Source organism: Peromyscus californicus, unplaced genomic scaffold (genome assembly GCF_007827085.1).
Source record: "Peromyscus californicus insignis strain IS unplaced genomic scaffold, ASM782708v3 Scaffold_6__1_contigs__length_162567912, whole genome shotgun sequence".
NCBI classification, from domain to species: domain Eukaryota; kingdom Metazoa; phylum Chordata; class Mammalia; order Rodentia; family Cricetidae; genus Peromyscus; species Peromyscus californicus.
Window position 1 is genome coordinate 140,568,547 of NW_026294584.1, and position 23,504 is coordinate 140,592,050.

Genomic DNA, 23,504 nt, shown 5'->3' on the forward strand with positions numbered 1-23,504 from the left:
CCGGAGCATCCTTCTCCGGGGCCTTTAGGGAGATCACGGCTTTGTTGGTGTCTTGATTTCAGATGCCTTGCATACAGAATTGTGAAGAAATGATTTCTGTGGTATTAAGCAAAAATCAGGTAAACGAGAGTGCTCTAAGGCTCAATGTCACTACTTACTAGGAGGCCTTCTAAGACTCTCCTTTCAGAATGAGATAACCTCTCCACCATCTGACCTCTGCCTTCCCATGCCTCAGATCACTGGCCCTGTGGTATTTACAGTACACAACAGGCTGCCCATGGCAGGGGAATGTCTGATTTGTTTTTTCTATTCCCTAGAGTCTGGAGTTAGAATATCAAAATTAAATACAATCCAATCTGAAGAAGAGACCAGGGGAATATGGTTCCTCATTGAACATTTGGGTGTCAAAGTGATGGTTAATCTTCAGTGGAAACTTGACCGGATTTGGAATCATATAAGAGATACAGCTCTGGGCTTCTCTGTGTGTGTGTGTATCTGTCTGTGTCTGTCTGTGTCTGTCGCTCTTTCTCTCTGTCTGTCTCTCTGTCTCTGTCTCTGTCTCTGTCTCTGTCTCTGTCTCTGTCTCTCTCTCTCTCTCTCTCTCTCTCTCTCTCGTGTGTGTGTGTGTGTGTGTGTGTGTGTGTGTGTGTGTGTGTGTGTGTTTTCCACAAGTTTTTAACTGAAGAGGGAAGACACATCCTGAACACGGGAGGCACCACCCCATTGTCTGGCATTCCCCACAGAATAAAAAGGAGAGAGAGAGCTGAGCACCAGCATTTCCTGCTGCTTCCCACCTGTGTCTCCCATGTGACCAGTCGCCTCCTTTCTGCTGCCACGCCTTCTGCGCCATGATGGACCGTCCTGTCAGACTGTGAGCCCAAACAAACCCTTCTCTCCTTACCTTGTTTTTGTCAAGTACTGAGTCACAATGATGATAAAAGTAACTGAGACGTAAGGGCCAGCTCCGAGCCTGTTCTTAACCCACGAGAAAAACATGTGTGCACACGCGTGTGCATCCGTCAGTGTCTCTTCATACATCCCAAGATGGCAGAAGCGGTTAGCATCTCTATGGCGCATGAACGGGATGCCCTTTCCGGGCATCTGGCTTCTGTGTGAACTTTGGCACCGCTTCCCTAGAAACCATCACTAAAAAGGCAGACCTCAAACATCTGTATTCTTTCCTCACCAAAGCCCATACTTCTCACCCAACTGCCCCTCCCTTTCTCTCTCTCCCCCTCTCTCTCTCTAAACCAAGCCTCTCCCACTGATTGCAGGATAGCTGCAGAGTGTGTGCAGGATTCTGTTTCCCTCCTAGAACCAGGCTAAGCGTTGGCTGGGATATAAGCACCACACACGGGTTAGAAACAGTGGAGAGGATTGTAAACAAAGGGTAATGATAAATGCTTATGCAGCTAGAGGTGGGAGGTGTTTGGTGGGGTGCTCGGTGGTTGGTGATGGGCCCAGTTTCCCTCAGCATCTTCATTAATGATGAGGTGGGAGAAGGAAAACACCAACAGCACATTCATTAGAGGATGCTAAATCGGGAAGTGTGGCGAACATCAGAAAGGACCAAAGAATTGTACAGGACTGATGTGATGGAGCCAATCTCGGCTCAGGGAAGCAGGGCAGGGTTCAACCCATATACCACCCACCCCACAGAACGTTCAGTCTTCATTGGAAACCATTTCTTTGGAGGAAAAAAATGTTGAAAAATAAGAACTTATGATAGAATTTTTGTGCTTGCATTTCTTTTTTTTTTTTTTTCTTTTCTCTTCTTTTTGGTATGGGCTGGTTTCACAATGGATATATTACAGATAATTAATCTGCTTTTATGCGCCACAAAAAAAACCATCAGAATGCCTAAATGGAAATGTCTTTATCACTCCTGGACTCTAGTGAGAAGAGACAGACAAAAAGCAGCCCCCACTGCACCATGAATAGCAACATAAACATGGGCCTTCTGGCTACCAGCCTGAGGTCCGCCATTAACATGGCATTGATTTTGAAGGTTTCTCCCATGTCTGAGCCTGGTTCATCATTACCAGGAAGGTCTCCTGTTCCCCTTTCTGTTTCCATTTGGTTATCCTTCCTACCATGTGATTTTTAATTTACTGTATCAAAGCTTAAAATTCATAAGAAGACACCGGGGGCCATGTGAAGGCGAGGAGTCTGTTTCCTGCCCACAGGAATAACAGATGGAGAACTATTTACCCTATTTTCAAAAGTCAAATGGTTAATCTGGAAGGAGAAAATATAGCTGAAGACTTTAGAACATTAAGCTCCTTGAAGAAAGCTGTTGTATAAATAATATATTATAAGCACTTAAAAATCTTACCTGCTTGCAGAATTTCCCTGAGTCCTTGCCACAGCATCCAACTTGAAAAAAAAATTACTTCTTTCCTCATTAATTCAGAACTTATCAAACATTGCGTGCTAAACACGACCCCTTCCCCAGTGAAACTCAGGGTAATGGAGGTGACAGGTATAAAGAATGACTCTAAATACATTTTTTAAAAAATGTTGAGATGTACTAGTAGTGATGTCTCAGCTGGGTCTTTACAGACTGAATATTGTCTACAGAAAATCAAATGGGAGGGCCAGATAGCAAAGGGCTGTGCACCTACAGGCGTAATCGCTGAGTAACAACTACATCACCGACGGAGCTTCAAGACACGAGGCGCTGCTCTGTGAGGTTAGGATGAATGCAGACTGAACAGAGACAAGACTTTGTCAGGTGTGGCCAGCTGACAAATGGGTTAGGAAGTTTAGTCTCGTGCGGCAGGTTTGCTGGGCTGGACTTTTGTTGTCTCTTGTTAGCGCGCTAAGGAGTCTGAACTCAACTCTCTGCATAACTCGGAAGCATCAGTACCTTCAAAGCAGAGAATGCTGATTCTAAAAATTCTAAATTCTAAAATCATCTTTTTGCTACTACAGCTGTTAGCTAACCAAAGTCTCAGTTTACTTACCTCATGCCCAAATGCTCACACTAATAAGATGGTATTTTATATGCCATCATATATAATCTTATAGGAAGAAGACTTCACACACTTGTTAAAAATGTGGCTTTTGACAATTTACAAGCATTCTGTTTGTACAAGCAAATGCATTTTGGAAGTATGTGAATTTTACTAACATCCACTACACAAACAATGAGTCAGGAGAGGCTGACTCAACCAGAACATAAGAATAAAAGATGTTAATCACGGTTTTCATTACCATTCTAAGCATTAGATCACTTATGAGATCTTGTGAACTAAATTCTAGTTCAGAATCGGTTCTCCTTGCTCCCTTGACTTCTATCAGTGAGTTGCATGACGCTAAGGCTCTGCCCTTTGATATTAGCACAAACGAGTTTATAATGTATTAGTATGATGATAAAGAACTGGATTTGAAACTCTTCTTCAAGGCAAGACATTTGAGAAAGAGTATGACAGGGATGCTGCTGAGGTGATCCAATACAAAAAGAAGAGGACTTGTAAGGCTCAGTGAATTCTGAGAATTGATGGTTCCATGACACACAGCCAAAACATTATCGGTACCTTGTCTGTGGTCAGTAGCTTGCAGATGACATCAAAAAGTGCATTTAGCTTCTTTCGATATGAAGATTTCAATGCTGTGATGGAAATGGAGTCATCTCAACATATCACCAAGAAGAACAAACTATGAAGGCTAAGGGAACTCTCTTAACAACCTAAATGAATAGTTTGGGAGCTCAGATTCCTGTGAATATTTCCACTGAAACTGCTTCTGGCATCACTGGGATCCTGGAGTTACTCTTCCCTGTGGCTGCAGAAACTCAAAGCAAAAATGCAACAATTGTGTCCCTCTTGCCCTTCCCTCTTAGTGAGCTGGTACCCCAGAAATGTTCACTGTCTGGAATATCATCTTTTTATGAACAATTACTGCCTGAACAATTACTTCCCTGGGGTCTATTTTCTGATGAAAAAAATCTAAATAACTGTCATTTCTGCTCCACATGCCAACGTAACTCTCTTAATGTGGATACAGATGTATTGTCTGTTACAACTCTAGACTGGATGGATGCTTCCCAAACTGACCTGGCCTAGACAGCACTATGGGTTGTTTTTAACCATTGATAACAACTGTATCACATGCTATCATACTTATTTCTCTTCAAAATCTGGAACTTAATTCCTGTAATATGGCTCACTTGGTAGCTGTATTCAAGATTTGTTTCTATGTGACCTGAGAGAGAAAAACTGTACATATAATAGTCTTCTATTGCTCTATTAAATGTGAATGAAGCAAAATTCCACCTAAATTGAAGCCAAGCTGCTTGATATGGTAATATTGGAAGAGTAAGGCTCTGTGATGCTGAAGTCCAGAACAGAGCCCCTACCTAACAGTAACCTGTGCGCTTTTCATAAAGAAAAATGATGATAAATCACACTCCCTTACACACACACACACACACACACACACACACACACACACACACACACACACACACAGCGTTCATCAAAATGAAATCCGGAACAGGTAACTCAGAGCCTTGCCTCTGTACTGAGCCTTAGCTAGGCATACAGGTCACAATTTGCCAAGTCTGTCCCATCCCTGCAGCTTGCAGGTCTGTGTGTCTGTCCAGTTTGTTCCTTCACCAGAAGTTGCACACATCAATGGTAATGATGTCATTTGGTTAGAGCCCTTTGGGTTTTGAGCCCTGAGAAAATCAATCAGTTTGGGGAGCTAGCTCATGTTTCTAAGAAGAAGGAGATGAAGTTTCTAGAAAGAAATGAACTCTTCTGTTCCGGCTCAGTCTTTCCCAGTAGGCACTTTTCTAGAAGAGCCTGAGTCAGAAATAAGATCATAAGAAACTACTCTTTTTACTGATGGCTAAAGGTTTTTTTTTTTAATTAAAAGTTAGATGGCTGACCTCCCCTCTCCTCCTTCAGAGATTTAGGGATCCTGCTTACTTCATGGCCTGTGATCTCAGCAATACCAAGATACCCTTGGAACCTAGACATCTCTGAAAATGACTTATCTTAAAAATGGCTAATCTAGTCTGACATCTCAGAGACCTTCAACTAATAGGATTTATTACTAAGCCAGAAGTTGTCATTTTATTCCAGAAGTCAAGCACTAAACTGCTAAGATTCCCAACACAACTGTGATATGACTGAACACAATGGCAGATATTTGGGGAATCCTGTTTGTTCTATGAATCCTTTCGAGTCTATTCTGAATCTTACGTGTCTCTGATGCAACAAGCTGGTCTCTCTCTCTTTTTCCCCCCAAAATGCAAATTCTCTGGTCACAGGTTGAAGCCCGAGAGTCCCAGGAATCACCATCCAGCACAGAGCCTGGGAGTTCCAGGAATCCCCATTCAGCACAGAGCCTGGGAGTTCCTTTAGATCCAGGGGCAAAGCTGCCTGAACAATTACTTCCCTGGGGTCTATTTTCAGATGAAAAAAATCTAAATAACTGTCATTTCTGCTCCACATGCCAACCTGACTCTCTTAATGTGGATGCAGGTGTATGAAGTCCACTGAGGGTAATTTTAAATGGGCGACGAAAATACTCAGGGACCCAGTGACAGTGCCCAGAGGGCTGAGAGTCTGCTTTAAAAGGTTCCTTCCCACCAGCTCCCTTCCAGGTACTGCTCTATCATCCCTGTGACACATTAAGAGGAAATGCTAAGGTTGCACAGATGCATTAAGTCACGCAGTGGTTTCATGCACGTCTCTGGGCCCTCGAAGCATTACACCGCAGAGGTGTCCAGACGCAGGCAGGAGCAGGCTGCATGCACTCCAGCCAAGCCTGTGTTCAGAACACACATTACAAAGGAGTGTGACGCCCCAGCCTGTGCCATTAGGCCACATTAGCCAGCATCACCCATCGCCTCTGATTAATAATTGAATTCAATCCATACAGAAGAGCTCAGGCTAGGCTGGAGGAGGCCTACCATGCATTAGAATGGAGCATCTCCCGGGGCCTTCGAAGCACTTTGTCCATTTAACAAGTCAATCTATAAACTACAGTCAACGAGTGGTCATTAGAAGCAGATGACCCACCCGGAATGTTCCATCTGCTCACCCATTCACCTTGTTTTCCATGGTGCCTTTCCTTTGGCCACACACAAGCTTATTGCCCTTCATGTGGCATGCTTTCATGTACCAGTCTGGTCTCCTAATCCCCCCAGCTTACATAACATTCTTAGCTCCCTTCAGGGATGATTTACAGCAAGAGAACTACCTTCCCCGAGGTAGTTTCCTTCCCAGAGCAGCTGTGTCCAAACATAGGTTAATGAGAAAACATGAAGCCTTGGCCTTCACATGTCAAATAAAGGCAACCTGAAAGAACACCCTGGTTCCAGTGCCCCCTACAAGGATGGCTGAGCTTCTGTTTAGATGCTTACAGCTCAGCTTCCTCTCTGCCCACCCTACTTTCAATCCTACCCTCAAGTATCATCCCAGGGTCATTGCCCAACAACACTCCTGCACACTTCTCCACTTCCAGATCTGTGTCCCAGAAACTCTGTCTACACCTGGAAAGCTATAGGGTATTTTACCTGCTACCTAAGAGGCCAGCCCTGGGTTCAAATAAATAACCCTTGTGGAAGTCCTTCATAAGTTGTTAAAGATGTAAGCAGAACACTGGCTACACTTCCCCTCTAACTCGGACATCAGGGAATTTGGTAGGTTTTTTTTTTTTGACAGATGAATGCAAATGTGATCTGTAAATTTAGGGCTTAGGGAAAACTAGGGTTTAGGGGAATGGCCCAAGCAAACAAATCTGTGGGTTTAACTGACACTAAACTGCATATATAATATCCCACAAATATTCATTCATTTTTATGATGTCTTCCATTCACACGAATTTGAGAAGTGTTGCTCAGACTTGCAAGAGCAAATATTGTCTTCAGAAATCATCAATACAGCCTGGCATCAGTGATTCAGCCATGTAGCATGGCCAGAACAGGTGTTCTTATTACTTCCTATGTTTATAAATCAGAAAGTAAAAGTCTTTGACTAGGGAAGAAGTATATGATTGTCCCACAAACCCAAATTCCTGCACATTCAAGGTAATAACTTAAGCTTAAGTGTTCTATTTAGGAAAGGCCCTTCCTGAGCAGGATAAAAAGCATCTACTATTTGAATCTAACACAAGAAAAGAAATGGGGCAGTTAGGAATTGAACCAATGTTCAGAAAGGGCCACAGGTCAGTCCTTTTAGGATTCCACTCTATCCTGGACCCACTATCTATCACTGTGCCTTCAAGGGACCTGAAGAGCAGATGAAATGTTAGTCCAAGCAGGGCAGAATCAAAGAGGCCCTCATCACACTCACTGTATTGAATACCCAGGGTCCAGAGAATAATGTTCCCAACTTCCCCAGGTCAATTTTCCTTTACATGACAGATTCTCTCATTGCAAAGTGGAAAACGTTGTCGCGAAGTCTTTATAAACTTGGTTTTTGCCTCATTGAAAGGGCATGGTACCAAATCATCACAATCATTGAAAGTGCCGTCCCATGAGGGCTGACGTAGACCGGTACTATAGCACAGGCAATGCCTGCACCATAAGTTCAAGGACAGCTAGATGAGTAGAGACCATAGTATGTGGATATGTGTGTACATGCATGGGTGGGTCACATGCGTGTAGATATGTGATGATACATGAAATGAAGCCGTGGATAGGTGTCTTTCTAGGGACACGAGTAAGTGGTAAATGTGTATCTAGAAACATGAGGAAATAATGGAAAGTACCTGGAATATAATTCCAACTACATAAACTGTTTTACCAGCCTAACTTTCTGTGGAATCCTGTTTCTCCATCTTCAAGTTTAGTGCCTAGTTTCACTCCTCCCCTTTCGTTAATGTGGCAGTAAAACAACCATGAAAGTCTCACGGAAAATTAGAAGGTGTGTAGGCATCATTCCTAGTGATCAGAAAGTAATCAATCATAACCCACAGGTCCAAAATGCAAGTGCAGCAATCTACTAGCAAAAGTAGATACCAGCCTCTGACTTCTCAAGGAAGCGGGAATATATGTGAAGAGATGTACTAATATGTGAAGAGATGTACTAATATGGTCTTAACTAGAATGGATGAAGAACTTTGTTATGTGGAAGTGTTCAGCCTGTGCATCTTGAGTAGAAACCTAATTGTCAATGAACTATTTTGGTTAAGCTAAGAACCACTCTCCATACAAACCACAGTGAAGATTCAGCCCCCAAAGAGAGAACACACAAACAACAGTTTGTTGATAACCTCAGCTACTGGGTTTTCTGGATTGGAGACCTGATCTCAGTACAGAGAAGATGAAATGTCAACTCAACTGGAGAAGTTAAGACTTGCTGAAACTTGCTAAGATGTACAGGACCTTCCAGAGTAATTGTAGATGTGTGTGGCTGTACAAGCAGTGCCCACATCAACGTTTATGAGGATGGTAAAGTCTATCTTAGTGAATGCCACCAAACTTCCTGGATAATTTTGTCCATAGTACAGCAAGCAATTTCTCTCACAATTTAGCTTAAGAGTCCATCACTTAACAAGTAATATAATTAACCAACGAGCCATTGTTTCAGCCATCAAAATAACCATGGGCATTAATGAGCATAATGACCATCAGCAATTAATTCGCTTCTTACTACTCACCAAATAAGTCAAGTGTCTCCAGTCTCCCCCATGCCAGTTCATTTTCTAAGCACTCACCTGAAAAATGTTCTGGCCAAACACCCTGCCGTCAAGCACATAAATGTTAGCATGTCCACACTCCACCATCCTCTTGCTGTAAACCCTTGAGAATCACAAAGTCAGGTGGCTGACTATTACATGCTAAATAGCCCGTGTCCACTCTTGCTTCACCTACAGGGGATGCTTTGGCTTTAAATATCCTATTCTGATGAGTTCTCCCAACAACACTGACTGTGGGATGGCAACCTAGTGTGGTTTTAGAATGACCAACACAAAGATTGAATGGTAAGATCACATGCTTGATTTTATCCATGTAAAAAATACTTTTTCATCTTGGTATGTATACACACACACACACACACACATTTTCATGTGTGAGTGCACATGTGTGCATGCCATGGCACACATGTGGAGATCAGGGGACAACCTCAAATATCAGCCCTTGCCGTCCACCTTGTCTGAGGCAGGACCTCCTGCTTCACTGCTGCATGTGCCAGGATAGCTTGCCTGAAAGCTCTCAGGTGTTCCCTTACCTCAGTTTCCCACCTTACTGTAGATCATTGAGATAACAGATTAACACTACTGTACCCAGCTTTACATGTTGTGCTGGCTAGTTTGATGTCAACTAGACAAGATAGAGTCATCTGAAAGGAAGGAACCTTAATTGAGAAAAAGCCTCCATGATATCAGCCTGTAGGGTATTTTCTTTTTTTTTTTTTTTTTTTTTTTTTTTTGGTTTTTTGAGACAGGGTTTCCCTGTGTAGCTTTGCGCCTTTTCCTGGATCTCGCTCTGTCGACCAGGCTGGCCTCGAACTCACAAAGATCCACCTGCCTCTGCCTCCCGAGTGCTGGGATTAAAGGCGTGCGCCACCACCGCCCGGCTGTAGGGTATTTTCTTAATGATTAATGGGGAGGGCCCAGCCCATGGTTGGTGGTGCTGTCCCTAGGTTGGTGGTCTTAGGTTCTATAAGAAAGCAGGCTGAGCAAGCCATGGTGAGCAAGCCAGTAAGCAGCACTCCTCCATGGCCTCTGTATCAGTTCCTGCTTCCAGGTTCCTGCCCTGTTTGAGTTCCTGTCCTGACGTCCTTCAGTGATGGACTAAGAAATGGAAGTGGAAGCTAAATAAACCCTTTTCTCTCCAAGTTGGTTTGGCCATGGCTTTTCATTACAGCAATAGAAAACCTAAGACACACGGGTTCTGGGGATTCAAACTCAGACCCTAATATTTGTACAGCAAGTGTCTACTGGGTGATCTATTGACTATCCCGAGGGTATTATTCTTTAAATCAATTGATGTGATCTTCATCCTGTTGGGTTTCAGAGACAGCTATTCCAGTTTCATTAGAAATGTCCTTTAACAATAAGCTAATATCCTGTAATCTTTCAAAAACAGAGGTGGGCGTCTCATCTTGGAAGGGTTGACATACGCACAACTTTCTCTAAGATTAAGAACTGGTTTTGCTTGTTAATACGAAGGTGGAACATACTGTATGGTGAATCTGAGTCTCAGACTGATTCCCTATGAAACTCATATAAAACAACATTGCTTCCTCACTGAAGCAGAGAAATGATGGCATGCCATGGAATACAGTGGGTGGGGAGAGCAATCTCTGGCTTAGAAATAGTTTAAGTGTCTTGGGTTTCCACATTCTTAGCTCACTATATTGAGCAATAAGAATTTTTATTATCAAATGGTCTCGTCTCTAAGCTCAAAACAATTATCTTAAATGTAAGCCTCTCCTCTTCTTGGTCATCTCTGATTTTAATTCTGGGGCGGCGGGGGGTGGGGTGGGGAGACAATAAATTTCAGCTAGAATTAGACTTTCCTGGGATGTTCCTAGAGTGTGCTTGAACAATGAGAATAGGTCACCTTCTATGCAAATACAGGCATACCACATAAAATCTACTTTTAAAAGGTGTTAATAGGCAAAAGAACTCAATTTAGCCCCTGAAGGTTATTCTCCAGAAAAACATTTCATGAACCATAGATTCTTCCAACTTCTCGCTCAACTACATACAACAAAATGCCTTAGGGAAAGCTGCCAGGAGCTTCACTGTGGTTTACATCCAGCCAGTATGAGGAGGTAAGGGCTAGACCACCATAGAAATGTTATAATGTACCAGTTTTATCAGCATCTCTGTGGTGCGTGCTATTCAGGAAAAGACTATATTGACTCATAGATGCTCATGAGCGTTTTATTTTTAGTGAGGACAGTTAAGAATAGTTTCTTTTAATATATTTATAAAATGTCTCTCAGACAAGCATATGAGAAAAATTTCCAAGCAACATCTTGCTTTATTTCTCAATATTCGCAGGTGGAAGAGCGGAGGGGGATCAAACCAGACAACATTTTGCGATCCAAACTGAGATCATTATCACATACCTTCTGGTCCCTCAACATATTGCAAGGCAGAGTCTGCCCTTGGTATTTAGGGTCTGAAGATGGCAAACAGAATTCATGCCAAAAGCAAGGGAGGGACAGAATTAAGAAGGGCGGCCAAGCATCTTGGGACTGCAGACTGCCTAGTATTATGTGCAAAATGTACTGAAGTATCCTCTTGAAACATGTACCCCCACCAGAGCTTCAGACTTCACCGTCACCCAGCTAGGCATGTGACTGCAGCATCTCTCTTCCCTGGATTCTTCCTTTAAAACAGAGCTCCTGCTACAGGGAGGGAGGAACTGACTCCTGCTGATCCGCCATGCAGCGCCTTCCTCCACTACTGTAATTAACAACATATTGCCATCTCAAATTCCTATAACACATCTGAATGTACTAAACACGTGGTCCTAGTCTCTCTTACAGAACCTACACAACTTTGGGGTGATTATATTTCTCTTTCAGAAATGAGAGCAGTTAGAAGAAGCCAAGCACCTATGAGCATCCTCTGTGCCCTTTCCTCACTGTGTCAGCCTTTCCCAGCAGTCAGTCAGCTCAACAAATGCTCTACCATGGCTAGACCCCAAGCCTCAACTCCACCATAAACCCACACCACCCCTCCACCCTGCACCTTGGGCAGGTCCTTTAGTCTATAAAACAGGAATACTCACAACAGCCCCATCTAATCCACGAGGGAGGCAGGTGGGGGAGGAAGCAATATAATTAAAGAAAGGGTGATTTAGAAACTGCAAAGAGAGCTACACAGACCTGAAGTGTTGCTATTAGCACCTTATGGGGAAAGGCTATGCCTTCGACTTTAAGCAAAGGGTTGCTAGTGACTCTAGAGGTTTGTGGCAGAGAGGTGCAAGGGGGAAGGAGGAAGAAGGGGAAGACTGAACCTCATTCAGTAAGTTACAACTATATCCCAGGCCCTCTCTGGGCAAATGACCTCCAGAACACAATGCTCTCCTGAGTAGTGCATCTCCAAGATACTCTAGAACAAAGTCATTGCTGAGGAAGGACAGCCAAGACCATGGGATTAAAAAAATGTTTAAAGAAGATCTAAAGCTTCTCATTGGTAGAATGATTGCCTGATGCGTGCCGGGCTCCAACTTTGCTCCCCAGCATGAAGGTGGAGATAGAGATGGAGACAGATGGGGATGGAGATGGAGTGGAGATGGGATTGGGGATGGAGATGGAGTGGAGATGGGATTGGGGATGGAGATGGAGAGAGATAGAGATAGAGTGAGAGATAGAAATAGAGATAGAGTGAGAAACAGAGATAGAGTTAGAGATAGAGGGAGAGACAGAGATAGAGGGAGAGAGATAGGGAAAGGGAGAGGGAGACTAGCCAGAGTTCTGGTGCAAAAGAACTTTGCAAATTTAAAGAGTTCGGATTTCAGGAAACAAAACAGCAAAAGCACTATGGTCATTGTTGATGTGTCTGTTTTAGTAGTTTACACAACTGAGCTACATCCCCATCCCAAAGAACCAAGTTGGGTTTTGTGTGTTGGTTGGTTGGTTGGTTGGTTGGTCTTTGGAGCAGGGAATAAGAGGTAGTTTCTGTCTCTCACTCTATCCTGGAACCATTTTAAGTGGCCACGAGCCCAGGAACATAGATCTAGGTTACCCCAAAGTTCCATGTTCCAATGTGGAAGCAGTTTCATGAAGTTTTATAGTTTACAGAACAAAGAAAGCCATAAATCAAGGGCAAGTTTAAAATATTTTGGTGGGTGCATCAGATAGGCAGGTCCAGCACAATGGGGAAAGCTTTCCTATAGGCCTAAGATGCTATCTGGTGATCGTCTTAGCCTTTGTACTGATAGAAGCTAGTAGTCTGTTAAAAACCAAAAGACTTTTATTTTCATCAATTCTAAGATTCCTTTTTAAAAATGCAAATATTATTATACCCCTAAAAGTGGGATGAATGAACAGCATGCTCGGTCCTAAGCATCACTGTCCTCTCTTTCCCAAGAGTGTCAGACAATGGTGCACACAGCCACTCACACCACCTTAGGCCCAATGAATGAAGAAGGATGCTCTGAAAGCCACTTCTCAGCTGGTTCACCATGGGGCTTGGCAGTGACCAGCCCAACCATGCTGCGTCCTGCCCTCCTAAGACCTGCAGCCAGGCACTTTGCTCAGCCTGGCACTAATCTCCCTCCACACACCAGCCTCGACAACATCTCGAATCGGACTGACTGCAGCAAGCAGCTACCTGATCAGCCACAAAGGGGCTGCGACTCAATCCCGTCCAGCTGTCTGCTCTCATCTCTCTGTTTGGCTCCCCCTAAAACTGCCATGACTGCTTTTTAAAGGCTCCATGAATACCACAGCTTCCAGTCACAGGGCTGCCTCTGGCATCAACCTAGCACTGTTTGCCTTCTAGACCATTCTAAGGCTGGGCGCTGAGAAACATAGTGGAAGTTGTACTTTTCCTGACACGTATGTCTCCAGGGCTATCAGCATGCACTAGCTCTCTCCTTCCTTTGCTTAGCCTGACCTATAATTTGACCGAAACTGAAAATTCACAGGCAGCTTCCTTCCTAGCCTCAGACTCTGCTTCTGGTAGCAACTTCTATAGCAAAAGTAGGCTCCATCTCCAGATTACCCATGCCACCAAGGTGCAAGGTAACTATGATGGTGCCCAGACACCCAGAGCACTAGGATCAAACCAGAACCCTGTCCTGAGCATGGAATCCTGTTTGCTCTGACACAGAAGTGGAATAAGATGTGATATTCGCAAGGAAAGAGAGAGGTCTAAATTTTAGGAAATGCATCAAGTCATTTGTTCAAAGTGAAGAAAGAAAAGATAACCACACAGAGAACGAGGTAAGGAAATGTGTGTAGAGAGCACCCAGGATCTTTTGTCTTTTTACATCAAAATCACTACTAACAGCACTGTGTATCTAACAAGTCATTTGATGTCATGTCATAGCGCTGTTCTGAGCATATACACGCAGACACACACGCACACACACACACACACACACACACACACACACTCTTCTTTCATGCACAGGGCTGAAACGCTGTTCCAATTCAAAGCAATTTCATCAAGAATAACTAATGGTTCTACTCCCTTTGGCTTCTTTTCTTTGCCCTTTTCAAAACAGGATTCCCCACCATTTGCACAGGCCACTCCAAGGGTCTGGGATCCCACCTACAACCTTATACTCTTTCTAACAATCTTATACTATGGATGGTTACCACCCACCAATTCTCACCACCCCCAGGAATAAGTGAGCTGATTGTCAAGATTCAAACCTGGAGCACCTCTTTGGATGGCAGCAACTGTTCGCCAGCCCCAAAGAAAATGAGGTCACTCCCTGGCATCTACCTTGAATCACCATTATGTCATTTAAATAGACCCCAAAGCAGATGGCATGAGCAGAGGGCCCCCAAAAGACCAATTAAGACAAGACACAAAGAAACAATCAAGGGATTTCCATGATAAGATCCTTAAAAATTATCTTTAATTGATGCCAAATATGAACAGATCATGAAATGACAGAACCAAGTAAAACTGCATAGATGAAAACTATGCACATTGTTAGGTTCTCCCTTCGTAACACTCACTGTCCTCGACCCGACATGGTAAACGGTTAGGGCAGGGCAAGTGCAGGGGAGATGAGATGAGACATGTCCTTAGCTCAAGGAGCAAGCGACTGGCAAAGCCAAGAAACAAAACAGAACGGCATCAGCTTCAATGGTTTGTCGTCCTGAGGGTGCACTTCAAATGGACACTTCTCAACTTTAGTTTTTAGCCTCAGAAATACTTTGTCTTTAATCTTAGAGGTATGTCACAGCGTCCATGTTACTTATGGCTGCTGCATCAACAGTCCCTAAACAGTGCACTGAAGAAGAAAGAGACTCTTACAAGTTTTGGAAAGGGAAGACCACTTATGACCTAGCATATATTCTGCAAGGGCTTTTCTTGTTTTATTTCCTTTCCTCATTCCATTTTTCTTCTTCTGTGATTTAGGAACAAAACTTCTCTAGATCCTTTGAAGTTTCACACCACGAATTCCCTGTTAACTACCAAAGAAAAATCACTGTGACCAGGGTTGACCTCCTCAAAGCTGTCCTAAGGGCAGCAGAGCTTAACCCTTTGCTTGCACATGGGCATCCCCAAGAGTCAATGAGCAAAGAGGCTGCCATTTGCTCTCAAGGCTTTTAACCTTATGTCTACGCCCTGAATGAGTTTGCACAGTGGCCCAAGGTAATGGGCTGGTTTTGGTTAGCAATTCAGTTCCTGCTTGCTTCTTTACAAAAGTGGTAAGTAATGTACATTCCTTGAAGATTTACCTGAGTCATTCTAGACATGTTTGCATATACCCTGAAGTCCCATGCTATAAATGTAAGTACTACTGGACCACACCATAGGTGAGAGTCTACCTCCTGAGATCACAGTTCAACCTAGCTTGGGTCTGCTCCTCAAATTCAAGCTTGCTTGTCTTCTCAAAATGAATATAAACATCAAAAGGCCTCAGTCTTGCTTGGAAAAGGCTGGAAGATAACGTGGTTGTTTGGCCGTTCATACTCTTTCTAACAATCTTATACTATGGATGGTTACCGCCCACCATTCTCACCACTCCCAGGAATAAGTCATTCCTGGAAGAAAATGGGGGGATTGCCTTCTGCTAATGTTCCCTTTCTACTTTCTGTTCAATCCAATCTACCAAACAAGAAATTAAAGTTTAAAGTTGCCTTTTTAAAAATGTGTTTTGAGGCCTCCTATGTTGAGTATGAGGTTGAAAACTAATTTTTTTACTGATTCTTTTAGACACTAGTTTGAAGAATTTGTAACTACACCCAACATGAAGAAAGTCCTTTCTGGGTTGAACGTCATTTCTACTTAGGAAAATTTCTCAGCCACCACTCAGACATTTTTTTTTTTTCTGTTCTAGCTCTTAAGAGGATCAAGGCTGTGGTAACCTCTGTACTTCAGTTCTACCACAGCAGAATCTAAAGCCACAACACGGTTCCATTTTAGAGAAATGACTGTTCATTGACTACAATGTGGGAGAAGTATCTGACCTGCTGTTCTGGACTAAGCCATAAACACTCCCAGTGAACAGATGTCACTGAGCTTCAGAATTCAAGTCTCAAGGGGGAGTGAGATGGGGGGTGTGCACAGATGCAGAAAGGGGGGAGAAAAGCCAAACCAAAACAAACCCTTTCCTGGCTCTAGTCAGTCTTCTAGAAATCTGAGGACAGAGGAAATGAGTATCTTTGGTCTCTCTGATTCAGATCGCTTGAAGTGAATTAAGCACTTCAGAGATTCTGGGATGGCTAATAGCCACAGGATGACCTGACCCTTCCAAGGGCACCCTATTTAACTAGGGACCTGCATGTTGGAAGAGCCGGGCTATGGCTATCAGTGCATCGTAAGTCTTCTCCTTTCAGAGAAAACAGGTATAATAAGCATTAGGGCCTGAGCTATCAAGGCTCAGTACCTAAGCAGGGGGTGAAAGGACAAAAAGCCTGGGAGTCATGAAGTGGACCAAATAGAGTCATTCCTTAGTAGGCAGTTTAGTTAAGTGCACCTTCAGGTCTACAAAGACATCTCAGCACATTTCAGTGCAGGGGTAAGAGCTTGGTCAAAGGTCGCATGCCTATGCTACACAGATCATCCCTGTACTCCTTGTCATCGAGCTCATTGCAATGAGCTACAAATGGATAACCAGCATCCAAATCCCCCATCCACTCCAAATGCACAGCAACAGCACATCCCCAACCCCAGGCAGACCACTTTGCCACGTGCAGCACTTTTTTCTTGTAACGTATACAGAGGATTCAACCTGTCCAGGGCATAGCTACAAGAGGCACACCAAGTGTCCGGGGCTGGCTGATCAGTCTCGGCCTCATTGTCTCCTCCTCTAAGTCATCCATCCCATAGTACCGAGTGGATTATTGCTGTTGACAGAGTTCTGTTGTGTCCTAGATCTCAGAGTCAAAATAAAACTACAAGATATCCCTGGAGGCTGGAGGAGTTGGCATTTTGCCCCCAACTGGAGACTTGCAAGCATGTAGAAGCAAAGATCAGAATGATGATCTAAGGTTCAAAGAGTGAGCAACACACGGGAGGGTTTAATACCCTATAGTCAGAGGTTGGCAGTTCTCAGTCCCTCATCTTCCAGAATATGTGTTGCGTTCACCCTGAATACTCACAAAAGTTGTGCAGGGAAAGAAATGTCCATCTTCCTTCAGTTGAGCTAGACAGCCTGTATGTTGTCATAGTTTCTTGGTTGATGGCCTCACTTCTCTGAAGACTGGATGGGGTAAAGGAATGGAAGTACCAGGGAAGATTCCAGAAGAAGCCAGGCAAGGATGTAAGGCAGACAGTAGTAGGCAGCCACATGCTAAAAGCAGTATGAAGGTTCCCCACTCTACCGTCCTTAAAAAGACAATGACTGCCTCTCCATTGGTGAATAGCTGCTGGGCTCCAGAGCCTGTGTGATATGGCTATCTTTCAGCTGGACACAGGGTCCCCATCATTCTCTGGATTCAGTGGCTGGGGCAGCAGCAGTCAGGTGTTCAGCCAGTGAAGTGACTTCTACGTGGGACAGTCATAGGAGCATCATAGGAGATATCTAGAGGAGGTTGGCCAAGAAGGCTGGCCTATGTAAGGTCACTGTGAGCTAAGTGTTCCCATGGTTCACAATGATACCCCCAAAGACCAGACTATCAGAGATCTGCAAAGTGCTGTGCTGACAGGGAGAGAGTGGGGAGAAGGAACCACTGAACCTGAGGAAGCTTTGTCTGTCCAGAGTGGCCTTCCATGCTCCCCAAAACATTTCTCTTGCCTTCTTATGGAGAAGAAAAAGAAACAAAACAGTACAGAACAGGTTTACGGTTCATGTCCAGTTCAAAGACGGGTCTCAGTTCATATCCAGAGTCAGGCTGCCAAAGAGACCAAGTCCCGTAAATGGCCAGAGAGGCAGCACCTGCTTTCTCTTTCTCTTCTTTGGGGCTCGGAGGGTGGTGTGGTCTTCTCACAGTGGTGAAGTGAGAGAGTGAGGATGGAAAAACAAACAAAACCAAAAAGCGAAAGTTCTGTGCCCCAACCCTTCCTCCCCTTTGTTAAATGACTTCCCAGCTGAGTTATGGAGGCACTTTCTGCAGTTCACTGTGGGTACAGATAAAGGCACTAAGCAACTATTAAATCAATTGGCTGAGTTTCTTCAGGGAGCCTCAAGGGGAGGGCTGAAGTCTCTATGGACTTCAAATCATGACTGCAAAAAGAAATCAGCTCTGCTCTGGGTGCATGAAGAGATAAACATTCTCACTTACATCCTAGGAATGCACCAAAAAACCATGCAATATTGCACCTTTTTGTGTTGTTTGTTTTGCTTGTAGTTATGTTCAGCTAGAGAGAATGCTTGTCTTAGGTGTATTAAATACCTTGATGACTTATTTAGTTTTCCACAGTTTTCCCTTAAAGGATGGGCATATTGGTCCTCTCTCTGCCTATACCTGCACAGAAGCTTGACATTTCCCTGAGCAAAGGCAGGAAAATTGACGGGAGTGTCCCCCACCCCCACCCCCACCCCCATTGTTTCTTTTGGGCCTTTCATCCCACAGACTTGTGATTTTTAGTATTTTCTAATTTTTATTACTGAAATCATGCATTAATTAAGTCAAGGTACATCTTAATCAAATAGGCCATAATGCTGACTAAGAGAACATGCTTTGAGCTCCAAAAAGGGATTGTTCCCATCTGACTAACATATGTACTTAAATACAGTACTTTAGTTGCTAAGAAAAGAGTTAATAAATGAAGGAGTGCACTTTTGGTGAATGAAAATGAAAAAGGGCCTATATTTAGAAGAGTTAATTTCAACGTAAGCTTATCCCCTATTGCCTGGGTTAACTGTCTCAGCATGCTATTATAAAATAAATGTTATCAGATTCAAACATGCTTACCATTTAACTCTTGTGCTCTTGCAATAAAGAGGGTAGGGTGGTGAGGTTTTGCATCCACTTCTGAAGGTCAGGGGTCAGGGTGCAGGATTAGTGAGAAAAGACCTGTATTTGGATCATCTGCAGTTGAGAGAACTTAGCAGCCCTACAGATGAATTGACTCATTTAATCAAGTTACCCTTTTCTTAGAGAATAGACTGGATTTGGGAGAATGGGGCAGATGGAAAATCCCAACAGACTGGGACCGGTAACAGATGTATATGGTGCTTTGAGAACCGTTCTTAATTAGTCTGGATTTTGGTTGCCTTGTATGCGGTTCAGTTGATCAAAATAAAAGCATTTGTTCACTGACCACTGAGGCTGTTAAGTGTTCCACAGAGAACACTAGCTGAAATGTGGTGTGCAGTTTGCAAAGATTTTAGAGTGGAGTCCCATGCAAATCTGAATTTTGTATTCCTAAGTGGTCATCTGATTTTTAGGTTTTAAAAAAAAACTTATGCCAAAAGATTGGAAATATTTCAGTACAGGGAGAGCATGAGTCTTGTTTCACACAGACTACTTCATGGATAGCATTGAAGCCAGTTTTATAAAATACTTTCTTTTCTCATTTTTAATAAAATGACAATAGTTTCTTTTTGATGGGTCTTGAAAGCTTCAGGTTGGCCACTCCCCAAATTCACAATGCAACAATGCATTGCCAGTTAAATAAAGCATTCAAAGACTAATGTTTAGTAAAGTATCTACAGAGTGGGACATGAGTCACCAGGGGCTTTGTTTGGGGCTTTTGCTTGCTTGCCTGTTGCTTTTTAAACATCGGTCAGGAGCTTGCTCTTATTAACGCAGTTTTGATCAGCTGTGGTGCAGTTACCAGTTCTGATATTAGCCTGTCTGTAATGGGCTATGCTATTGTTCATATCCTCTTCAATCTCCATGTACTCAGATTTGCTGATAGTAGAGGAGCTGCGTCGGCTGAGGTCACTGTCAGAGGCTAAATTAGGAGAGCTAACGTGGAGCAACTGAGCCTGCTCTTCCCCCTCAGTTTCTCGGTGGTAGAAATAGTTGAAATTGGACACAATGACAGGTACGGGCAGGGCAATTGTCAGCACACCAGCGATGGCACACAAGGAGCCCACGATCTTGCCTCCAATTGTCACAGGGTACATGTCACCGTATCCCACAGTGGTCATGGACACCACCGCCCACCAGAAAGCATCGGGGATACTGGAGAAGTGCGACTCAGCTTCTTCCGCCTCGGCAAAGTACACTGCGCTAGAAAACAGTATGACCCCAATGAAGAGGAAAAAGATGAGCAACCCTAACTCCCTCATGCTAGCTTTGAGGGTTTGGCCCAGGATCTGGAGGCCCTTAGAGTGGCGAGAGAGTTTGAAGATTCTGAACACCCTTACCAAGCGGATGACCCTGAGGATGGCCAGGGAAGTGGCCTGCTCGCCCTTCTGATTTCCCTCCTGCTCAGCTATCTCCGTGCCCAGGGTAATGAAATAAGGAATGATAGCCACGATGTCAATGAAGTTCATGATGTTCTTAAAGAAGTCTGTCTTGCTGGGGCAGGCGAAGAAGCGCACCACCAGCTCGAAAGAGAACCAGATGATACACAAGGTTTCCACAATGAAGAAGGGGTCTGTGAAGATGTTGGAAGTATAGATGACTGTGGTGTTGTCGATGCGGTGGATGGTGCCCGTGAAGTCCTTGTCATCCTTCAGCTCAGGGAGAGTCTCCAGGCAAAAGATGACTATGGAGATGAGGATGACCATGACCGATACAATGGCTATAACTCTGGCAGGCCCTGAGCTCTCCGGATACTCAAAGAGCAGCCACACCTGACGCTGGTACTCCTTCTCAGGTAGGGGGCGCTCCTCTTCCTTGATGAAGCCCTCATCTTCCCGGAACTTCTCCATGGCCTCCTCGCCCAACTCGTAAAATTTGATCTCCTCGGAGAACATGTCCAGGGGCACGTTGACCGGCCTGCGCAGGCGGCCCCCTGACTGGTAGTAATAAAGGATGGCATCAAAGCTGGGCCGGTTGCGGTCAAAGAAGTACTCGTTCCTTAGGGGGTCGAAGTAGCGCATGCGTTTCTTTGGGTTGCCCAGCAGTGTGTTGGGGAACTGTGCCAGGGTCTTGAGCTGCGTCTCGAAGCGTAGCCCGGAGATGTTGATCACCACGCGTTCGCAGCATTCGTGGTCGTCGTGGTCGGCCTGCCGTGGGTAGCTGCCATCCTGGGGGTGACCCGGAGCGGCCGAAGCCTCATCCGCATTCTCCCCCGACATCACCGTCATGATGGAAGCAGGATGCAGGGGTGGGAGGCCAGGAGAGAGCCCGGGGTGTGAAGGAGCGAGAGAAGAGGGGTGGGGGGGACCCAAGCGCCCCCCCCACCGGAGAGTGAGTCTCCCCCACGCTCACGGGGAGGGGCTTCAGAGCCCGAAGGTTCAGAGGTCTTCAACTTTGCTAGTTACCACCTCCCCCTCCTCCACTCTGCCTTTCCCCAATTTGGAAAGCCCTCTCGCCTGAGGGCCCCCAGTGCAGCTTTTTTGAGAGGCTTGGGTTTTGGGGGTGTGCTCTGTTTTTTGTGTTGGTAAGTGGGTTTTTCTTCCTGCTCTGATTGCCTTAACGCACACCTGCCATTGCTCCGGGGCTCGCCACAGCTCCCCTCCCCTCCTGCAGCCCTCCTAGGACCCGGTGCAGTGCCAACTCAGCAGATCCCCACGCCTGTCACCCCCTTTGCTGCTCCTTGGCTCTCCCCCCTCCTACCCCTCTTCGCCTGCCGCCTTCTAAGCTCCCACGGGGCGATCGATGGACGCTGCAGAGAAATAAAAAGTGATACGAGGGTAGAAAATCAGAAGCATTCCGGTGGGACGAACCTATAGACACCGAAGAGCACAGACTACTAGCTTTTGTAGAACACACCGGACTTTTACTGGGGTTAACACATATGCACATACAGACACACAACAGACACCCAGAAATCCAAGTTTGGAAATCTTCCATCCCACTTTTCCCCCAATGCCCAACAGCCGATCTGTTTACAACTTCGTTAAACTGGAGATCGGAAAAGCGCTTAGAGATACTGGAGGAGCTTCTGGTCCTGGGCAGCAACCCCTCACCCTCAGCCTCCCCCACCCTGTCACCTTAACCTCGGATTCCGCAACCCCGAACTGGGGAGCTTCCTACCTGGCGGGCCGGCTTGGCGCAGGGGCGGTGCTGAGTCGGCGGAGAGTCGGAATGCGGCAGGTCGCCTTTGCAGCAGCCGGAGCGAGCAGCGGCCACCTCCACAGCCGCATCCGAGAGGCACCGGGCCCCTCGTGGTTCGCGTCCTTCCCCTCTCAGAGGTCCGATCGTTTTATTGAGCAGCTAAGGAGGAAATGTCCGCTCCCTACCCCCATCCTCACATGGTGCAAGCAACCTGGAGGCGCTGTCCTCTCTCCGGTGCAGGGAGTTCCGGAGGATGCAGGGTGGAAAAGCAAAAAGGCCACCCTCTTCCGAGTCACCCAAGCAAATGGCGATAAGCAGCACTCTCGCCCCCTCCGAACACTACGGGAGCCCTTGATTCGATCCCGAGGGAGGCGGGCGGCCCAAAGCCTGGCTCTACATGGCTCTCGGGTCTCCGCACCACCGCATGGACCTCGCTGCTCCGCGGCGCGCCCGGAGCCTTCAGCCGCTCGGAGTGGGGCAGAGAGCGTGTGGCCGCAGGTCCGCTCGGTCCATTTCTGTTCGCTGCAAGATCAGCAGAAACCTGAGAAAGCGCCTGGAATGCGGAGCAGCGATTGGCCCACCCGGGCGTGGGTTGGGGAGGGCGGGGGAGGGCAGGAGCGAGGAGGTAGATGGAAAATATGAGGGGGTGGTTTGGCAGAGGGGGGTTGTCATTCAGTTCCCATCCTTGCCAGCACAGCTTTTCTTCTTTTTCCCTCCTCTCCTCCTCGAAAAGCCCACCACCAACTCCTCTTCCCCGGTGGCCCGCAGCCCCGCCCACGCACGGCCCTAAGCTGCGCGCGCGACCTTCCCCGGGAATTTCACATTGGAGATGGTCAGGTCCGACGCAATGCAGGCGGTGATGTCCCTGGCAGAACTCCTTGGACCGGTCTGCTTTAGATGCAGTCGCACAAGCAATCCTCCTGCATCCCGCTCCTCGGCGACACCCGCCCCTCCCCCAGGGGCCTCTCTGTCCAGCCACCCTACTCCCCGCCCCCGCAACCCCGACCTCCACTCCAGCCGCACTCTGAAGGGTGCAGAGTTTGGTTAGAGCGCTGCAGTTGAGGATCCCCGGGTTTCATCCACGCAGTGTTACTGCTAGAAGGTGGTGGTGCCAAGTGTCTGTTCCTCTTGAACCTACCAGAGGGAGCTGAAGTTTCCTTACAGTCAGAATATTCTGAAATGCAGAGAATGTGATGGGGGACGGTGGGCGAAGGCACCGTGGGCTTGTGGGTTGTCTGCCAACTTGGTGCTAATTGGAACAAACGTGAGGAGAAGCAAGCCGCCCATTTGCCTCCTTTGGTCCTGCCTCCCACACCCCACATCCACCCACTCAGT

General features: G+C 45.7%; 1 protein-coding gene across 1 annotated transcript; it reads right to left on the reverse strand.

The window, feature by feature from the left end:
- Nucleotides 1–14,490: 14,490 nt before the first annotated feature.
- On the reverse strand, nt 14,491–22,714 carry Kcna1 (potassium voltage-gated channel subfamily A member 1). Its single transcript, XM_052720203.1, has 2 exons — nt 22,149–22,714; nt 14,491–21,777 (listed from the first exon to the last, which is right to left on the reverse strand). Exon 2 carries the CDS (start codon nt 21,254–21,256, stop codon nt 19,769–19,771), a length of 1,488 nt encoding a protein of 495 aa, XP_052576163.1. The 5' UTR covers nt 21,257–21,777; nt 22,149–22,714; the 3' UTR covers nt 14,491–19,768.
- Nucleotides 22,715–23,504: the final 790 nt, after the last annotated feature.